At 50.2% G+C, this 17,613-nt stretch overlaps 1 protein-coding gene and 1 pseudogene across 1 annotated transcript in view; both read right to left on the bottom strand.

The window, feature by feature from the left end:
- Positions 1–17,613, bottom strand: part of papss1 (3'-phosphoadenosine 5'-phosphosulfate synthase 1) — a gene marked incomplete at its 5' end in the record, with an annotated part of 118,683 nt that overhangs the window by 84,225 nt on the left and 16,845 nt on the right. Inside the window, one exon of the mRNA XM_072495162.1 lies at positions 3,439–3,674. Coding sequence (XP_072351263.1) covers positions 3,439–3,674 — 236 coding nt within the window. The remainder of the gene's footprint in view (positions 1–3,438; positions 3,675–17,613) is intronic.
- LOC140409463 (protein phosphatase EYA4 pseudogene) lies at positions 12,962–13,633 on the bottom strand (annotated as a pseudogene).

The raw sequence follows: 17,613 nt of genomic DNA on the forward strand, positions 1-17,613 counted from the left end.
GGAAGGAAGCCAAACCCCCGGGTGTGGAGACCTGGATAAATGGCATGGCAGGCTTTATAAAGCTAGAACGGATCAAGTTCGTTTTAAGGGGTTCGGCTCAAGGGTTCACCAGGCGGTGGCAACCGTTTGTCGACTACCTCACAGAAAGATAGAGGGAATGGAAAAGAAGACAACAGCAGCAACCCAGGGGAGGGGGGGGGAAAGAAAGAGAGAGAACCGGACGGACTCTCAGGGATGTCATTGTATATGTATAGACACTTGTTATAGGTAATGTATATTGGATTGTATCTTTGGAGAGTAACTATTTTTGACAAGGCAGTTGCCACTTGGTTTTGTTTTTGTTTATATATTATTTATTTATTTGTTTAAAATTGGCCACGGTTATTTATATTGCTTTGTTGTTGTTCAAAAGAAAAACTATGTACTGTTATGTTTGGCCACAAAATTTTGAATAAAATATATATATTTTTTAAAATTACATCAAACACAGTGCAGTGATATACTGACTCTAAAACATGTGATAATGACCAAATATAGTTTAAACATCAGTAAAGTATCCATGGTCTGTTGTAGAATAATGAGTGATTTTAATATATATATATTAAATAAACTTATTTGCAGATGACGCAAGTTCCAAGACCTGAGAAACTCATGATTGCACCATCTACTGGCCAAGAGATCGTTACAAGTGACTGTTTACAGAAAGGGTTTCCATTCTAGATATTAACATTTCTACTTTCATGTTAAATGTGGATAAATGACCATAATGCAAAATTATGACAAAAAGAGTCTCCCTTCACAAGAATTTTAGTATAGTGAAAGGTTGGAGGCGAGTACTGACCACAACATAGCTGATGGATAATATGGAGTGACGTATGGTGTGAAGTTGTATTTTTAAAAAATATTTTTATTCTCCTTTTTCACATTTTCTCCCTCATTTACACCCATCAACAATAAACAATAATCAGCAAGATATGTCAATCCCCATAACAACAACGATCCCATCCACCCACCAACCCCCAAACATCAGCCCGCATGTTTACATAAACAAATGACAAAAAAGTGATTACCCATAGTCACCCTTAATCTACACAGTCCCCCTCCCCCAAACTAATGTTCAATGTTATCCAGTTCTTGAAAGTGCATAATAAATAGTGCCCGTAACTTGTAGAACCCCTCCGAGCTTCCCCTCAGTTCGAACTTAACCTTCTCAACGGTCAAGTATTCCAACAGGTCCCCCCGCCACGCCAGGGCACTGGGTGGAGAGGTTGCTCTCCATCCCAGCAGGATCCGCCTTCGGGCGATCAACTATGACTATGACATCTGCCTCCGCACCCATTTCCAACCCTGGCTGGTCCGACACCCCGAATATGGCCTCCTAGGGACCCAGGTCCAGTTTCACACGCACCACCTTGGAAATTATCCTAAACACCTCCTCCCAGTACTCCCCCTAGCTTTGGACAGGACCAAAACATATGAACGTGATTGGCGCCCCCCCCCCCCTCCCACCCCCCGCAACGCTCACATACATCCTCTACTCCTTCAAAAAAATCGGCTCATCCTCGCCCTCGTGAGGTGCGCTCTATATACCACCTTCAGCTGTATCAGCCCCAACCTCGCACATGTGGAGGCATTCACTCTCCGGAGCACCTCACACCAGACCCCCTCCTCTATAACCTCTCCCAGCTCTTCCTCCCACTTTGCTTTGATCCCTTCCAGTAGTGCCTTATCCTCTTCCAAAATAGCTCCGTACACCGCTGACACTGCCCCCTTCTCCAGTCCCCTTGTCGTCAACACCTCCTCCAGCAATGTGGAGGCCGGTTCCTCTGGGAAGCTCTGTATCTCCTTCCTGGCAAAATCCCAAACCTGCATGTACCTAAACACTTCTCCCTGCTCTAGCCCATACTTCGCTTCCAGCTCCCTCAATCCTGCAAACCGACCCCGAAGAAACAAATCTTTTTAGCGTCTTAATCCCCTTCTCTTCCCATTTCCAAAAACTTCCATCCCACCTCCCTGGCTCAAAACTGTGGTTCCCCCGAATCGGCATTTCCCTCGACCCTACCCCCAACCCAAAGTGTTGGCGAAACTGCCTCCAGATTTTCAATGAAGCTATTATTACCGGACTCCCTGAATATTTCCCCGAAGCTATCGGGAGCGGCGCTGTCGCTAGTGCCTTCAGCCCCGACCCCCTGCACAAACTCTTCTCCATTCTGACCCACTGAGAATCATCCCCTCTGACCCAGCTCCGCACTTTCTCCACATTCGCCGCCCAGTAGTAATACATCAGGTTCGGGAGACCCAAACCCCCTGCCTGCCTTCCCCTCTGTAGCAGCACCTTTCTCACTCTGGCCACCTTCCCTCACCATATGAATGAGGTAATCCTTTCCTCAATCTCCCTGAAAAAAGACTTTGGCAGGAAAATCGGAAGGCATTGAAAAATAAACAGGAATCGCGGCAACATTCATTTTAACCGCCTGTACCCGACCTCCAGTGACAGAGGAAGGCTGTCCCAACTTGCCAGATCTGCTTTCACTCTCCCCACCAAACTAGTGATGTTGTACCTGCGAAGCCACCCCACTCCCGGGCAACCTGCACCCCCAGATACCCAAAATGAGACCCTGCTCTACGGAATGGCAGCCCCCCCACCCCTGCCCGAGACACCACAAAATACTCACTCTTGTCCAGGTTCAGCTTGTACCCCGAGAAAGACCCAAATACCCGCAGTAGCTCCAATATTCCTCCTATCGACGCACTCGGTTCCGACACATACAGCAGCAAGTCGTCGGCATACAAGGACACCCTATGCTCTATCCCCCCTGCACTATTCCTTTCCATGCTCCCGAACTTCTCAATGCGATGGCCAACGGCTCAATCGCAAGTGGAAACAGCAGGGGGGACATAGGACATCCCTGTCTTGTCCCACGGTGGAGAGAAAATTATCCCGAACTGATATTATTTGTGCGGACACTCGCCTTCGGCTCCTTATATAATAGCTTTACCCAATTCACAAACCTTGGTCCAATCCCAAACCGCTCCAGCACTGCCATCAGGTACTCCCATTCTACCCGATCAAACGCCTTCTCGGCGTCCAATGCCACAACTACCTCGGTTTCTTTCCCTTCCGCCAGTGCCATAACGACGTTTAAAACCCTCCTAATGTTCGAAAACAGCTGCCTCCCTTTCACGAACCCAGTCTGATCCTCCCCTATCACCTTCGGGAGGCACTCCTCCAGCCTACCCGCCAGTACCTTCGCCAACACTTTTGCGTCCACATTCAGAAGTGATATGGGCCGATAAGACCCACGCTCCGTCGGATCCTTATCTTTTTTTAGCAACAGTGAGGCTTGAAGTTGTTAAAGGTTAAGTGGCCCACTTGCACTTGAATGGAGCTAACAAAACATCCCACATACTTCTCATGGATGGAAAAGAGTTGAGTACCTTTGTGTAAGGAGAAATAAAGCTGGCCAAACACACAAGTCCAGCATCTGCAAACAGCTTGGCCACTTCTGCAATACGCCGAATGTTCTCCTCACGGTCCCCTGGGCTAAAACCCAAGTTTTTGTTCAGACCTTGGCGAATGTTGTCACCATCCAACGTGTAGCAGGGTATGCCATGGCAAACTAAGTACTCCTCCAATGCCATGCTAACCGTTGTCTTACCAGCTCCAGACAAGCCTGTAAACACAACAACAAAATCAGAGTAAGTTGGGCATATTTAAATGAAACCATCTTCAGCAAACATTCTGTGCAGAGTTAGAAAGGGTCAGCTTGAATAAGAAAATGTATGGGCTCAAGACACACTCTAGAAATTGAGCACATAGTCCATGCTAATACCCTAATATGCCCGGGTAGGATTTTCAGGTGACAAATTAAACAAAGGCCACCGTGTCCTCTTCAGGGCCCATAAAAGATCGCATGACATAATCTGGGGGAGGTGACTTGTCACCTCCTGATCAATCCTCAAACACTAAACACCTCTGTCGAAAGCAGGCTTAACCATCCATCACCAGATCTGACTGGCCCATATAAACCATTACAAACTTCCTTTTCTAAATGCTGTTTCCAACCTTGGCAGCTGTCTTAAGCTGAGCAAGACCTTGGTGTTAGCAATCTTGGTGTTGTGTTTGACCCTGAATTGGGAGGTGCTGTTTTTGATCCCGAGCTGAGATTCCCACCACCATCAAGGCTGTCTATTTCCACCTCCATAACATCCCTCGACTCCAACCCTGCCTCAGCTCATCTGTTACCCACATATGGATGTAACTATTCCAATGCTCCCTTGGCCAGCTTCCCATCTTCCAGGAAAACAGTCGTAGAATTTAGAAAACGTGGGGTTACAACTGGAAAACGGAAGGGGGGGGGGGGGGGGGGACAGAATTGGAAAACGGAGGGGGGGGGGGACAGAATTGGAAAACGGAGGGGGGGGGGACAGAATTGGAAAACGGGGGGGGGGGGGGGGGGGCGTACAGAATTGGAAAACGGGGGACGGGACAGAATTGGAAAACGGGGGGGGGGGGGGGCAGTTGGAAAACGGGGAGGGACAGTTGGAAAACGGGGGGGACAGTTGGAAAACGGGGGGGACAGTTGGAAAACGGGGGGGACCAGTTGGAAAACGGGGGGGGGGGGTGCAGTTGGAAAACGGGGGGGGGGGGGGGGGGGGTGCAGTTGGAAAACGGGGGGGGGACAGTTGGAAAACGGGGGGGGGGGGGGACAGTTGGAAAACGGGGGGGGGACAGTTGGAAAACAGGGGGGGGGGGACAGTTGGAAAACGGGGGGGGGGACAGTTGGAAAACGGGGGGGGACAGTTGGAAAATGGGGGGGGGGGGGAACAGTTGGAAAACGGGTGGGACAGTTGGAAAACGGGGGGGACAGTTGGAAAATGGGGGGGGGGGGGGGAACAGTTGGAAAACGGGTGGGACAGTTGGAAAACGGGGGGGGACAGTTGGAAAACAGGGGGGACAGTTGGAAAACGGGGGGGGACAGTTGGAAAACGGGGGGGGGGGGGGACAGTTGGAAAACGGGGGGGGGGACAGTTGGAAAACGGGGGGGGACAGTTGGAAAATGGGGGGGGGGGGGAACAGTTGGAAAACGGGTGGGACAGTTGGAAAACGGGGGGGACAGTTGGAAAACAGGGGGGACAGTTGGAAAACGGGGGGGACAGTTGGAAAACGGGGGGGACAGTTGGAAAACGGGGGGGGACAGTTGGAAAACGGGGGGGACAGATGGAAAACGGGGGGGGGGGGACAGTTGGAAAACGGGGGGGGGGGGGGACAGTTGGAAAACGGGGGGGGGACAGTCGGAAAACGGGGGGGGGGGGACAGTCGGAAAACGGGGGGGGGGGGGAAAGTCGGAAAATGGGGGGGGGACAGTTGGAAAACGGGGGGACAGTTGGAAAACACGGGGGGACAGTTGGAAAATGGGGGGGGGGAACAGTTGGAAAACAGGGGGGACAGTTGGAAAACAGGGGGGGACAGTTGGAAAATGGGGGGACAGTTGGAAAACGGGGGGACAGCTGGAAAACGGGGGGACAGCTGGAAAACGGGGGGGGGGGACGGGGGGGGGGGGACAGTCGGAAAACGGGGGGGGGACAGTCGGAAAACGGGGGGGGGGGGAACAGTCGGAAAACGGGGGGGGGGACAGTCGGAAAACGGGGGGGGGGGACAGTGGAAAACGGGGGGGGGGGGGGCAGTCGGAAAACGGGGGGGGGGGGGGACAGTTGGAAAACACGGGGGGACAGTTGGAAAATGGGGGGGGGGGGGGAACAGTTGGAAAACGGGGGGACAGTTGGAAAACAGGGGGGGGACAGTTGGAAAACAGGGGGGGACAGTTGGAAAACAGGGGGGGACAGTTGGAAAACAGGGGGACAGTTGGAAAACGGGGGGGACAGTTGGAAAACGGGGGGGGGGGACAGTTGGAAAACGGGGGGGGGACAGTTGGAAAACGGGGGGGGGGGGGGGGACAGTTGGAAAACGGGGGGGGGGACAGTTGGAAAACGGGGGGGGGGGGACAGTTGGAAAACGGGGGGGGGGGGACAGTTGGAAAACGGGGGGGGGGGGGACAGTTGGAAAACGGGGGGGGGGGACAGTTGGAAAACGGGGGGGGGGGAGAACAGTTGGAAAACGGGGGTGGGGACAGTTGGAAAACGGGGGGGGGGGACAGTTGGAAAACCGGGGGGGGGGGGACAGTTGGAAAACGGGGGGGGGACAGACAGTTGGAAAACGGGGGGGGGGGGGGAACAATTGGAAAACGGACAGTTGGAAAACGGGGGGGGGGACAGTTGGAAAACGGACAGTTGGAAAACGGGGGGGGGGGGGGGGGACAGTTGGAAAACGGGGGGGGGGGGGTGAACAGTTGGAAAACGGGGGGGGACAGTTGGAAAACGGGGGGGACAGTTGGAAAACGGGGGGGACAGTTGGAAAACGGGGGGGACAGTTGGAAAACGGGGGGGGACAGTTGGAAAACGAGGGGTACAGTTGGAAAACGGGGGGGACAGTTGGAAAACGGGGGGGACAGTTGGAAAACGGGGGGGACAGTTGGAAAACGGGGGGGACAGTTGGAAAACGGGGGGACAGTTGGAAAACGGGGGGACAGTTGGAAAACGGGGGGACAGTTGGAAAACGGGGGGACAGTTGGAAAACGGGGGGACAGTTGGTAAACGGGGGGGACAGTTGGAAAACGGGGGGACAGTTGGAAAACGGGGGGACAGTTGGAAAACGGGGGGACAGTTGGAAAACGGGGGGACAGTTGGAAAACGGGGGGACAGTTGGAAAACGGGGGGACAGTTGGAAAACGGGGGTAGGATCAATGAAGGGGAAATCATGCTTGACAAATCTACTGGGGAAGGATGTAACTAGTAGAGTTGATGAGGGGGAGCCAGTGGATGTGGCATATTTGGATTTTCAGAAGGCTTTCAACAAGTCCCATAGATTAGCGTGTAAAATTAAAGCGCATGGGAGTGTATTGAGATGGATAGAAAACTGGTTGGTAAACATGAAACAGAGTAGAAATAAACGGGGCTTTTTCCGAATGGCAGGCAGTGACTAATGAGATACCTCAGGGATCGGTGCTAGGATCCCAGCTATTCACAATATATATTAATGATTTAGGTGAGGGAACTAAATGTAATATCTCCAAACATGCAGCTGACACCAAAGCTGGGTGGGAGGGTGAGCTGTGGCGAGTATGTAACGGTGAGGAAGCGGCACAGTGGTTAGCACTGCTGCCTCACAGCTCCAGAGACCCAGGTTCTATTCTGGTCTTGGTGATTGTCTGTCTGGAGTTTGCACATTCTCCCCATGTCTGTGTGGGTTTCCTCCGGCTTATCGAGTTTCCTCACACAGTCCAAAAGTTTTATTTATTTATTTATTGTCACACGTTTGAGGTACAGTGAAAAATATTCTGCTTACAGTTCAGGCAGATCGCTCCATACATGAAAACATAGAACATACTCGAAATAAGTTATAAAAGATGTAGGATGGGGATCTGTAGGGGAGGGCTCGCGGAGTCTCCACGCTCCGGAAACATCTTGGGAAAAGAAACATTTTTGACACCCAACTGCAGCTTGTTGTTTTTTTCCCTTTTTTGATCTTAGTCGTATATCACCGCCTTTGGCTTCTCCTTTTTCTTGTTTCTCTGCCTCTGCTCCTCCAGCTGTTGGAGATCTCCAGGGGTTTTCTCCCTGTTCCCGACTCCTCCGGCCCCCGGGCCCAGCCTGCTGCTGCTGGGGGAGGCTGGGCCGCTTCCGTGGTGAGTGAAGATGTTACAGACGGCCTCACTTCCTTCCATCGTGTCTCGGCCTCGTTGTGACAACCCTACCCTGCCTGGCTGGACTGTCTCCCCACCGGCACCAACACCAGCAGCCCCACCAACGTGGGCTGGCTGTTGCCCCATCCCGACTTTTCCAAGAGCGTCCGCCATGAATGCCACTTTTTCAGAGCTGTTTCGTTTACATCCTCTCTCGCAGGCCATAAAACCTGCATCGCCAGCTCGGCTTCATCAGCCTCTCACCGCTTCTCCAGTCCTTTGGCCTGGTGTCCAGCTCCGCTCCAGCACGGTTCAGTCTCCCGCTCTCTCTCTCTCTCTCCAGCCCCCATGCTTAAAAGCCATGCTTTCCTCACAGACACAGCTTGCTGTGAATTAAACCAGGTATTCTTACTGTTGGCGGAGGTCTCAAACAACTACATGTGCAGGTTACATGGATTAGCCATGATCAATGGGTTAGGGGTAGAGCTGGGGCAGTGGGCATCGGTAGAGTGCTCTTTTGGAGGGACGGTGCAGACTTGGTGTGCTGACTGGCCTCCTTCTGCACCATAGAGATTCTATGGATTCTACTCTGTCGAATCATGTTTCTGTAATGGCAATTAGATTCATGTTTCAGTGTGATTTGGACAAGTTGCATGAGTGGGCAGATGCAGTATAATGTGGACAAATGTGAGGCAGCAAAAACAGGAAGGCAAATTATCATCTGAAAGGCTATAAATGAAGAGTGGGGAATGTGCAACGAGACCTGGGTATCCTCGCACACAGTTCTTAAGGGCAGGTGCAGCAGGTGGAAAAGGCGGCAAAATGTCCGTCCTTGGTGGGCAGGGTGCAGTCGATTAAGATGAACATTCCGCCATGATTTTTTTTACCCCCCCCCAGTGTCTACTGGTATTCCTTCTTAAATCTTTTCTTGGGAGGGTCGAGAAGTTGATATGGGAAGAAGGCAGGAGAATGGGGATGAGAAAAATCTCAGCCATGATTGAATGATTGCATGGCGGAGCAGGCTCGATGGGCCGAGTGGCCTAATTCTCTGCTCCTATGTCTTATGGTCTTATATCATCCTTTTATATGGGTGGGCATTACCTCTAGAACTTGTGGGGCAGTCCTTCAAAGGGATAGATATTCAGGGGGCCAGGTGTTACCGAACCTGATATTTTATTACTGGGTAGCTAATGCAGAGAAGATGTTGGCTTGATGTAATGAACTGGGGGCTATGAGGGTATAGATGGAACTGAGGTCATGTAGGGGGTCTGCACTGGGGCATTAGTGACGGCCTCGCTCCCGTTCTCACTGACAAAAGTATTTATCAAATCCAGTGGTTGTTTAAACTTTGAAGATATGGAGACGATTTTGACAACATTTTAAATTGGGGTCAGTGTCGAAGCTGGCTCCCATCTGTGCTAACCAGCTGTTCGAGATTAGATGCCACATTCAGGAGGCGGGAAGGGAAGAGGCTGAAGGGTTATGGGGTAGGGCTGGGGCAGTGGGCCTCGCCGCCAACGTCTCTAATGGCAGGTGGCACTTCCGGTACGTATTGACGGATTTTGTCAGGGGATTCATGGTATGTTGGCCTTCAAAGGGAGAGGATACGAGCACAGGAGCAGGGATGTCTTGCTGCAATTATACAGGGCCTTGGTGAGGCCATATATGAAATATTATGTTTTGTTTCCCTTATCGGAGGAAGGATGTTCTTGCTGTAGAGGAAGTGCAGCGAGTGCTTACCAGACTGATTCCTGGGATGGCAGAACTAACGTATGAGGAAAGATTGAATCGGTTAGGATTATATTCGTTGGGAGTTCAGATGACTGAGGGGATCTGATAGAAATCTATAAAATTCTGACAAGACTAGACAGGGTAGATGCATGAAGGATGTTACCGATGGTGGGGATGTCCAGAACCAGGGGTCATTTTCAAAAAATACACGTCAAACTTTTAGGACTGAAACGAGGAGAAATTTCTTCATCCAGAGAGTGGTGAGCCTGTGGAATTCGTTATCACAGGAAGTAGTTGAGGCCAAAACATTGTATGTTTTCAAGGAGTAAAATATAGCTCTAGGGGGGCTAAAGGATCAAAGGATAGGGGGGGAAAGCGGGAACAGATTACGGAGTTGGATGATCAGCCATGATATAATGAATAGTGGAACAGGTTTGAACGACCTACTCCAACTCCTATTTTCTATGTTTCTTCTACCCTCCATAAATATGCTCATTGAAGACTCTGAAGTCTTCATCTTAACTCATTCCTAATCCAATTCAACCATTAGCACCATGCTTGCTGACCTATTTCTATAGCCTCCTTTATACTAAAAGGTCTCTGCCCCCTTCCAATTCTGGTGTCTCAAGCAACCATGATTTTAATAACCAATACTTGAGCCCATGCGTTCAGCTGCCTTGCCCCTAACCTCTGGAATTCCCTCCCCAAATCTGTGCGCCACACTCTCCCCTTTCAAGATCCGCCTTAAGCCCTTCTTCTTTGGTTAAGGTTTTGGTCATCTGAACTGATCCCTCGTTCTGTAGCTCAGTGTGTTATGAAAAGTGCCTTTATTGATATTGCTCTGATTAAGTACTTTGGAATATTTTACTACATTAAATGCATTTGTAAGTTATCAGAGTGTCAAGAATTAAGGAGGGAGGGGGCTCATAAATTTAAGGATAAGATGTAAGTCATTTAGGACTGACATGAGGAGAAAATCCTTCGCCTAAACAGTTCAGCGTCTTTTAAAATCTCTAACCCGAGGGTCCTGGATATTCAGTCGATTATATTCAAGACTGAGATCGGTATATTTCTGGGCACAAAGGAAAGCGAGGGATATGAGGATACAACAGGAAAGTGACAATGACGTAGAAGTTGAGACACGATCTAATCGAATGGCACAAAAAATTCAAATGGGTTGTCTGGGCCACCCCTGCTCCTTTTCATCATGTTCTCAACGCGAGGAAGAAGGTGGGCAAAAAAGGGAATGCAGAAAAGCCCTGCGGAACTGGAATACAACAAGAGCTTTGGTGTTCATAAGATGAGGCAGTGAAAAATAAGAAAACAAAACAATTCACGTGGAAATTGAAGGTAGAGTTCACCTTTTCCATTTGTCAATAGCAAGAGCCATGATTTGTTTTTGTTTTTTAAAACCTTTACACATGAGGAGTCAAAAGATCAAATGTAGTCAACAACTTTAGAGACAGGGAGCAGTGTACGAGTATGGGGAGAAGGCGAGTCGGATGTTGGCGCACCAGCTGCGGAGGAGGGAGGTGGCTTGCGAGATTGGGGGAGTCTGAGATAGAGGGGGGAATACGGTGCGGAGTCCAGCTAAAATAAACAAGGTCTTTAGGGACTTTTATGGTAAGTTGTACAAGTCAGAACATGCGGCAATTCCAACTGTGGTTCCCAAGGGTGGAGGAAGGGCGGCTAGAGGGCTTGGGGGCCCCAATCGAGATGGAGGAGCTAGTTAAGGGGTTGGGGAGTATGCAGATGGGAAAGGCCCCGGGGCCGGATGGGTTCCCGCTTGAGTTCTACAGGAAGTTCTCGGAGCTGCTGGGCCCGTTGTTGCTGAGAACCTTTAATGAGGCGAAGGAAAAGGGAATCCTTCCGCTGACGATGTCGCAGGCTTTGATCGCGCTTATCCTCAAGCGGGATAAGGACCCGCTGCAGTGTGGCTCTTATAGGCCGATTTTGCTCCTCAATGTGGTCGCCAAGCTGTTGGCAAAAACTTTGGCTGCCAGGATTGAGGGTTGTGTCCTGGGAGTGATACATGAGGAACAGACAGGGTTTGTGAAGGGCAGGCAGCTGAACACGAGCGTGCGGAGGCTCCGGAATGTGATTATGATGCCCTCGGAAGGGGGGGGGGGGGGGGATGCAGAAATGGTAGCGGCGATGAACGCGGAGAAGGCCTTTGACCGGGTGGAGTGGGAGTACCTGTGGGAGGTGTTGGGCAGATTTGGGTTCGGGGAGGAGTTCATAGGGTGGGTTAAACTGCTGTACCAGGCCCCGGTGGTTAGTGTATCGACGGACCAGCTGCGCTCAATCTGGCACGGCTGGTGGACCAGATGGAGGAGGACTTCAGGAGGTGGGACATGTTGCCACTCTCCCTGGCGGGTAGGGTGCAGTCCGTTAAGATGACGGTCCTCCCCAGGTTCCTGTTCGTCTTTCAGTGCCTGCCCATTCTCATCCCCAAGGCCTTCTTTAAGCGGGTAAACAGGAGCATTATGGGATTTGTGTGGGCAAATAAGACCTCGAGGGTTAAGAGGCTGTTCTTGGAGAGCAGTCGGGAGGGGGAGAGGAGGGAGTTGCCGCTGCCGAACCTGTGCGGCTATTACTGGGCAGCGAATGTGTCTATGATTCGGAAGTGGGTAATGGAGAGAGAGGGAGCGGCATGGAAAAGGTTAGAGGTGGCGTCCTGTTTAGGTACTAGCCTGGGGGCACTGGTGACGGCACCGTTGCCGCGTCCGCCAACGCGGAATACCACGAGCCCGGTGGTGGCGGCGGTCTTGTTATGCTCTAGGCGTAGCATAAGCGGCTTCCTTGTGGTGCATTTGACAAAGGAAGGTTCAGACGTGGAGATAACTTCAACACGTTTATTAAACTATTTACACTTCTCCTACTCGGGTTCGCCACTACGGTTAATCCTTCTATAGCTCCTCAGACTGACTAACCAGTCTGCTACAATCCACGTGGTGGATGTAGTATTGAATCAACCCTGTGTCTGTACTCACTGACTGTCTCCACTGGAAAGAGGCAAATCATGTGTGTGGTGTCCTTTATATATGGGTTGGTGTAATGCCCTCCTGTGGTGGTGTCACCTCTGTGTGTATCATGAATGTCCATTGGTCGTGTCCTATCTAACTGTTCTATTGGTTGAGTGCCTGTGTCATGTCTCTGGTGTTCCCTCTAATGTCTAGCTAGTCTACATGTATTTACATTAACCCTGTGTGTCTTTACATTGATGCATATCACCACATCCCCCCTTTTTTTTACATGTTACATATTTTCTGTACACAAAGAAAATTGAACAAAAAACAGGTAGATAAGTTATGGTATGTACAAGTCATGAGAACAGTGATTAAACAATAAGTCCAAACCAAATGTGCGAGTCCAAAACCCTTCAATCATCATGGTCAAATGTCTCCCTTGGTGGGGTGGTGAGTTTGATGGTGGCATGTCCTTGTGAACGCCATTGGTGTCCCTGTGTATCAGGAACCAAGAAGTGGTCAATCACTTTGCTGTCTGATTTGGAGTCTTTTTTTTCCCCGGTGTGTGTGATGGTGCTGTTGGAATGCATCTTGTAGCTGATAAATCGTTGATGTTAAAGAGGTACCATCAACAGTATCATTCGAGGTCATGTATGTGTCATATGTGGAAGTTGGATAATACTGTGCATACTGGTTTTGGCCAAATGCTGTGTGGGAAAGGTAATCCTGATGAGAACTGTTGAAGCTTGTCGAATTGAAAACAGAATTGCAGCTCGCATAAATACAGAGTGATGGTGTGAAACTAGAACCTTGCATCTGATAGCAATATGCCATTTGGCCAGGCTGGGGTGCAGTAAATCCTGGGCTGTAACCAAGGCATCCAGTCTGCAGTGCAGATTGTGTTTGCGGTAGTCCTCCTCCGGTCTTGATTCCATAAGTGGGCGATCCGTAGTGCTGGCCTGTTTGAGAATATGCTGCATAGACTGCTGGCTGCTACATTCCAGAATACTGGATTTGTCCAGCATAAGCTGTCATTGACGGCACTGCTGGTGTGGAAAGAATGTGTGGGTATGGCTTGGAAGGATATAGTTGTGGTGAATATTGGTATATTCCTCTTGGACTGTAGCCACTACTTGTTATTACTGACCCAGTGTAATTGTCAAGTGATCCATCTCCTGTCGTCGCCGTCATCCTGAGCGTGCCGTCACTGAGTTTGCGGCACTCCCTGTCTGGAGTAAAGTCCGGCTTACATGAATCAGAGTTGGCGTTTGGTTGCTCCCCATCTGGAGTCTGGTCTGTTTTAACTGAGTCAGTGTTGGCTTGTTGATGCTCCCCGTCCAGAGTCTTAGCAGGTTCACTGGAGTCAGCTGAGATTTCTTGAAGCTCTACGTCTGGAGTCGGAACATGCAGGAATGCATTGACTTGTGGAGAGGTTCGAGCGAAAGAGGTTGGAAGTAACGTGGTGTCACCAGCGGTCTCACAGTGATCGCCGAGTGCCTCTGTACACACTAGCTGAGATCTGTCACATTGCACATCTTGCATGGGAAGTGGGATGCTGTCGTCATTCGTCTCACATACAGTGGATAGAGCCTCAGTAGCTTCTTGTTGTTCACTTGGGCTGGGTATACTGTCACAGTCTTGTCCTTGTGGCTCAGACAATGTGGGTGGACCGTCATAGTCGCTGTGTTGTTCATTTGGGCTTAGACTGTCATAGTCGCTTTGTTCTTCACTGGAGCATGATAGACCGTCATAGTCGTCCTGCTGTGCACTGGAGCGTGGTCGACTGTCATAGTCTTCTTGCTGTTTACTTGAGCATGGCAGACTTGCATCGTCTGCTGCTAGTTGGTCAGAGGAGGTTGCTAGACCCTCATGGTCTTGTTCCTGCAAGGACTGCGCTTTGGAGTCTTGCGTTGCTTCTATCGTGGAGGCTGTACACAAGCTCGCTGTGGAGGCTTGTGACACTGGAGTCACTTCCTGTTCGTGCAAGGACTGCGCTCTGGAGTCTTGCGTTTCTTCAATCGTGGAGTCTGTCCACGAGCTCGCTGTGGAGGCTTGTGACACGAGTCACTTCTTGTTCATGCAAGGAATGCAGTTGGAGTCTTGCGTGTCTTCTACTGTGGAGTCGGGAACCCTTAGCAGTGCGTGGACCACTCTGTGTGTGGCAGCAGGCCGCTCTCTGTGGCTTGTACCGCCCTCTGTCTCGGTGTCAGGCCGCAGCATAATCCTGCACTCACGAGTCAGGATGTCATATATGCTGGGCTGAAGATGCTCAAATCCGAAGACCGAATCTGCGTCTGCGTCCGATTCAGTACGGGGGTCGCCATTTCTAATGAAAAAACCTTTGTCCGAGTCAGTGTCATAGTATTCAAGGTCTGTGTAATCGCTCTGGGCGGTGCTAACTGCTTATTCCAGGGTTTTGCGGAGGTTACTGTCAGTTCCTGGTTGAACTTGAGGCATTGTGCTGTCATTCCAGGTGAAAGAAGCTTGTTTTCCGGCTTTAAGAGATTTTTTTGGTGATTTGGGACATTTCCCCTTTAAATGGGCGTGGTCCGGGGCTTCTGACATCAGACGTAGGAAGCGTTTGCGCATATCGCTGTTCCTGTACTGGGGGCCGTTTTCGCAATTGCGCATGCACGGTTTCTCACGCATGCGCACACAGACCTTCCCCTTCTGTGCGCTTCTCGCGCAACTGCGCATGTGCAGTACCTTTACAAAGATGGCCACCGATCAAATTTGTTCTCTGCTCCGGGATCTCGGCCTCGTGGTAAGTACTGGCGCTTCTCTTACCGTTTTCAGCTGGTTGGAATGTGTTTTCCTCACAGTATTTACCGAATTTGTCCAGGACTGCCTGGAAGTCGCTCCTGTTTTGCCCTTTGGAGAACCTGAATTTTTAAAAGATTTCTTCTGCTCTGGCACCGGCGGTGGGGAGCAGAAGCTCGGTCTTTTCAGCATCGGCCACGTCTTGTAGGTCGGTTGCTACCAGGAAGATTGCAAACTTTTGCCGGAATGCCCGCCAGTTTTCGCGGAGATTGCTGTGGCACTGGAGCCGCTGCGGAACCGGGATCTCAAACATCTTGCCTGGGTATTGTTGCTGGTTGTCACTGTACGCTGAGTTTTAGCTACATGGATTGAAACAGTTCACTCTGGTACCATGTCTTGTTATGCTCTAGGCGTAGCATAAGCGGCTTCCTTGTGGTGCATTTGACAAAGGAAGGTTCAGACGTGGAGATAACTTCAACACGGTTATTAAACTATTTACAGTTCTCATACTCGGGTTCGCCACTACGGTTAATCCTTCTATAGCTCCTCAGACTGACTAACCAGTCTGCTACAATCCACGTGGTGGGTGTAGTATTGAATCAACCCTGTGTCTGTACTCACTGACTGTCTCCACTGGAAAGAGGCAAATCATGTGTGTTGTGTCCTTTATATATGGGTTGGTGTAATGCCCTCCTGTGGTCGTATCACCTCTGTGTGTATCGTGAATGCCCATTGGTCGTGTCCTATCTAACTGTTCTATTGGTTGAGTGTCTGTGTCATGTCTCTGGTGCTCCCTCTAGTGTCTAGCTAGTCTATATGTATTTACATTACCCCCTTGTGTCTTTGTAGTGATGCATATCACCACAGCAGCGACATTGAGGATTTGGGGGCAGTGGAGACGGCATGGGGGAAGTAGAGGCCTCAGTCTGGGCTCCGATACGGGACAACCATAGGTTCGTTCCAGGTAGGATAGATGGTGGGTTCCTAAGCTGACACCGGGCAGGAATTAAAAGGATGGGGGATTTATTCATCGATGGGACTTTTGTCAGTCTGAGGGCGCTGGAGGAGAAATTTGAGTTACCTCCGGGAAATGCCTTTAGGTATATGCAGGTTTGGGCGTTTGTGAGAAAGCAGGTAGGGGAATTCCCGCTGCTGCCTGCCCGAAAGATACAGGACAGGGTAGTTCCGGGCGTATGGGTTGGGGAGGGTAAGATATCGGAGATATACCAGGAGCTGCAGGAGGCGGAGGAAGCCTCGGTGGAGGAGCTGAAGGGCAAGTGGGAGGAGGAGCTGGGTGAGGTGCTGGATGAGGGCCTCTGGGCTGACGCCCTGGGCAGGGTCAATTCCTCCTCACCTTGCGCCAGGCTCAGCCTGATCCAGTTTAAAGTGGTGCACAGGATGCATATGACAGGGGCGAGGATGAGTAAGTTTTTTGGGATAGAGGACAGGTGGGTGAGGTGTTCAGGGAGCCCGGCAAACCACGGCCATATGTGTTGGACATGCCCGGCGCTTACAGAATTTTGGAAGGGCTTCGCAAAGGCTATGTCCAAGGTCAGGGTAAAACCGAGCTGGGGGATAGCGATATTTGGGGTATCGGACGATCCGGGAGTGCAGGAGTCGAAAGAGGCCGGAGGTCTGGCCTTTGCCTCCTTGGTAGCCCGGAGAAGGCTCTTGTTAATGTGGAGGGACGCAAAGCCCCCAAGCGTAGAGGCTTGGGTCAACGACATGGCGGGGTTTCTTAGGTTGGAGAAGATAAAGTTTGCCTTGTGAGGGTCCTTGCAGGGGTTCTCTGGGCGGTGGTAACCGTTCCTTGACTTTCTCGCGGAACGTTAGGTGGAGGTCAGCAGCAGCAGCAATCTGGGGGGGGGGGGGCGCTGATTTCTTTTTGCTTTTAGATGGGTCTTAAATTGTTAATCGTTTAGAGGGTTAAGTTGTTTTATTTTGTTGGCATATTGCCCTGTTTTCTTTGTATTATTTTCCTTTTTGGAGTGTTTTGTAAAAATTATTGAAAACCTTGAATAAAAACATTTTTTTTTTAAACTTTAGAGAAGGAGAGAGCAAACAACAAGTGGAAAAAAACATTCAAATTTTTCACATCTCCACTATTGTCACCTCTTATCCACACACAGGATTACTAAGCAGATAGAGAAATGCAAAACATGTTTCTTCAGTCAACAAATTATTCCAATTCTTTAACAAAGCTATGTCATGGCTTGTAATATACGGATACAGTAGTGTAGAGATCATGTTACTGCACTAATAATCTAAAGAACATGACGGTCAAATTCCACTACAGCATTTTGTTTCTTTTTTTTTTAAATTTAGAGTACCCAATTCTTTTTTTTCCAAATAAGGGGCAATTTCGCGTGGCCAATCCACCTAGCCTGCACATCTTTGGGTTGTGGGGGTGA

The sequence above is a fragment of the Scyliorhinus torazame genome, chromosome 3 (assembly GCF_047496885.1).
Source record: "Scyliorhinus torazame isolate Kashiwa2021f chromosome 3, sScyTor2.1, whole genome shotgun sequence".
In the NCBI taxonomy this organism is placed as follows: domain Eukaryota; kingdom Metazoa; phylum Chordata; class Chondrichthyes; order Carcharhiniformes; family Scyliorhinidae; genus Scyliorhinus; species Scyliorhinus torazame.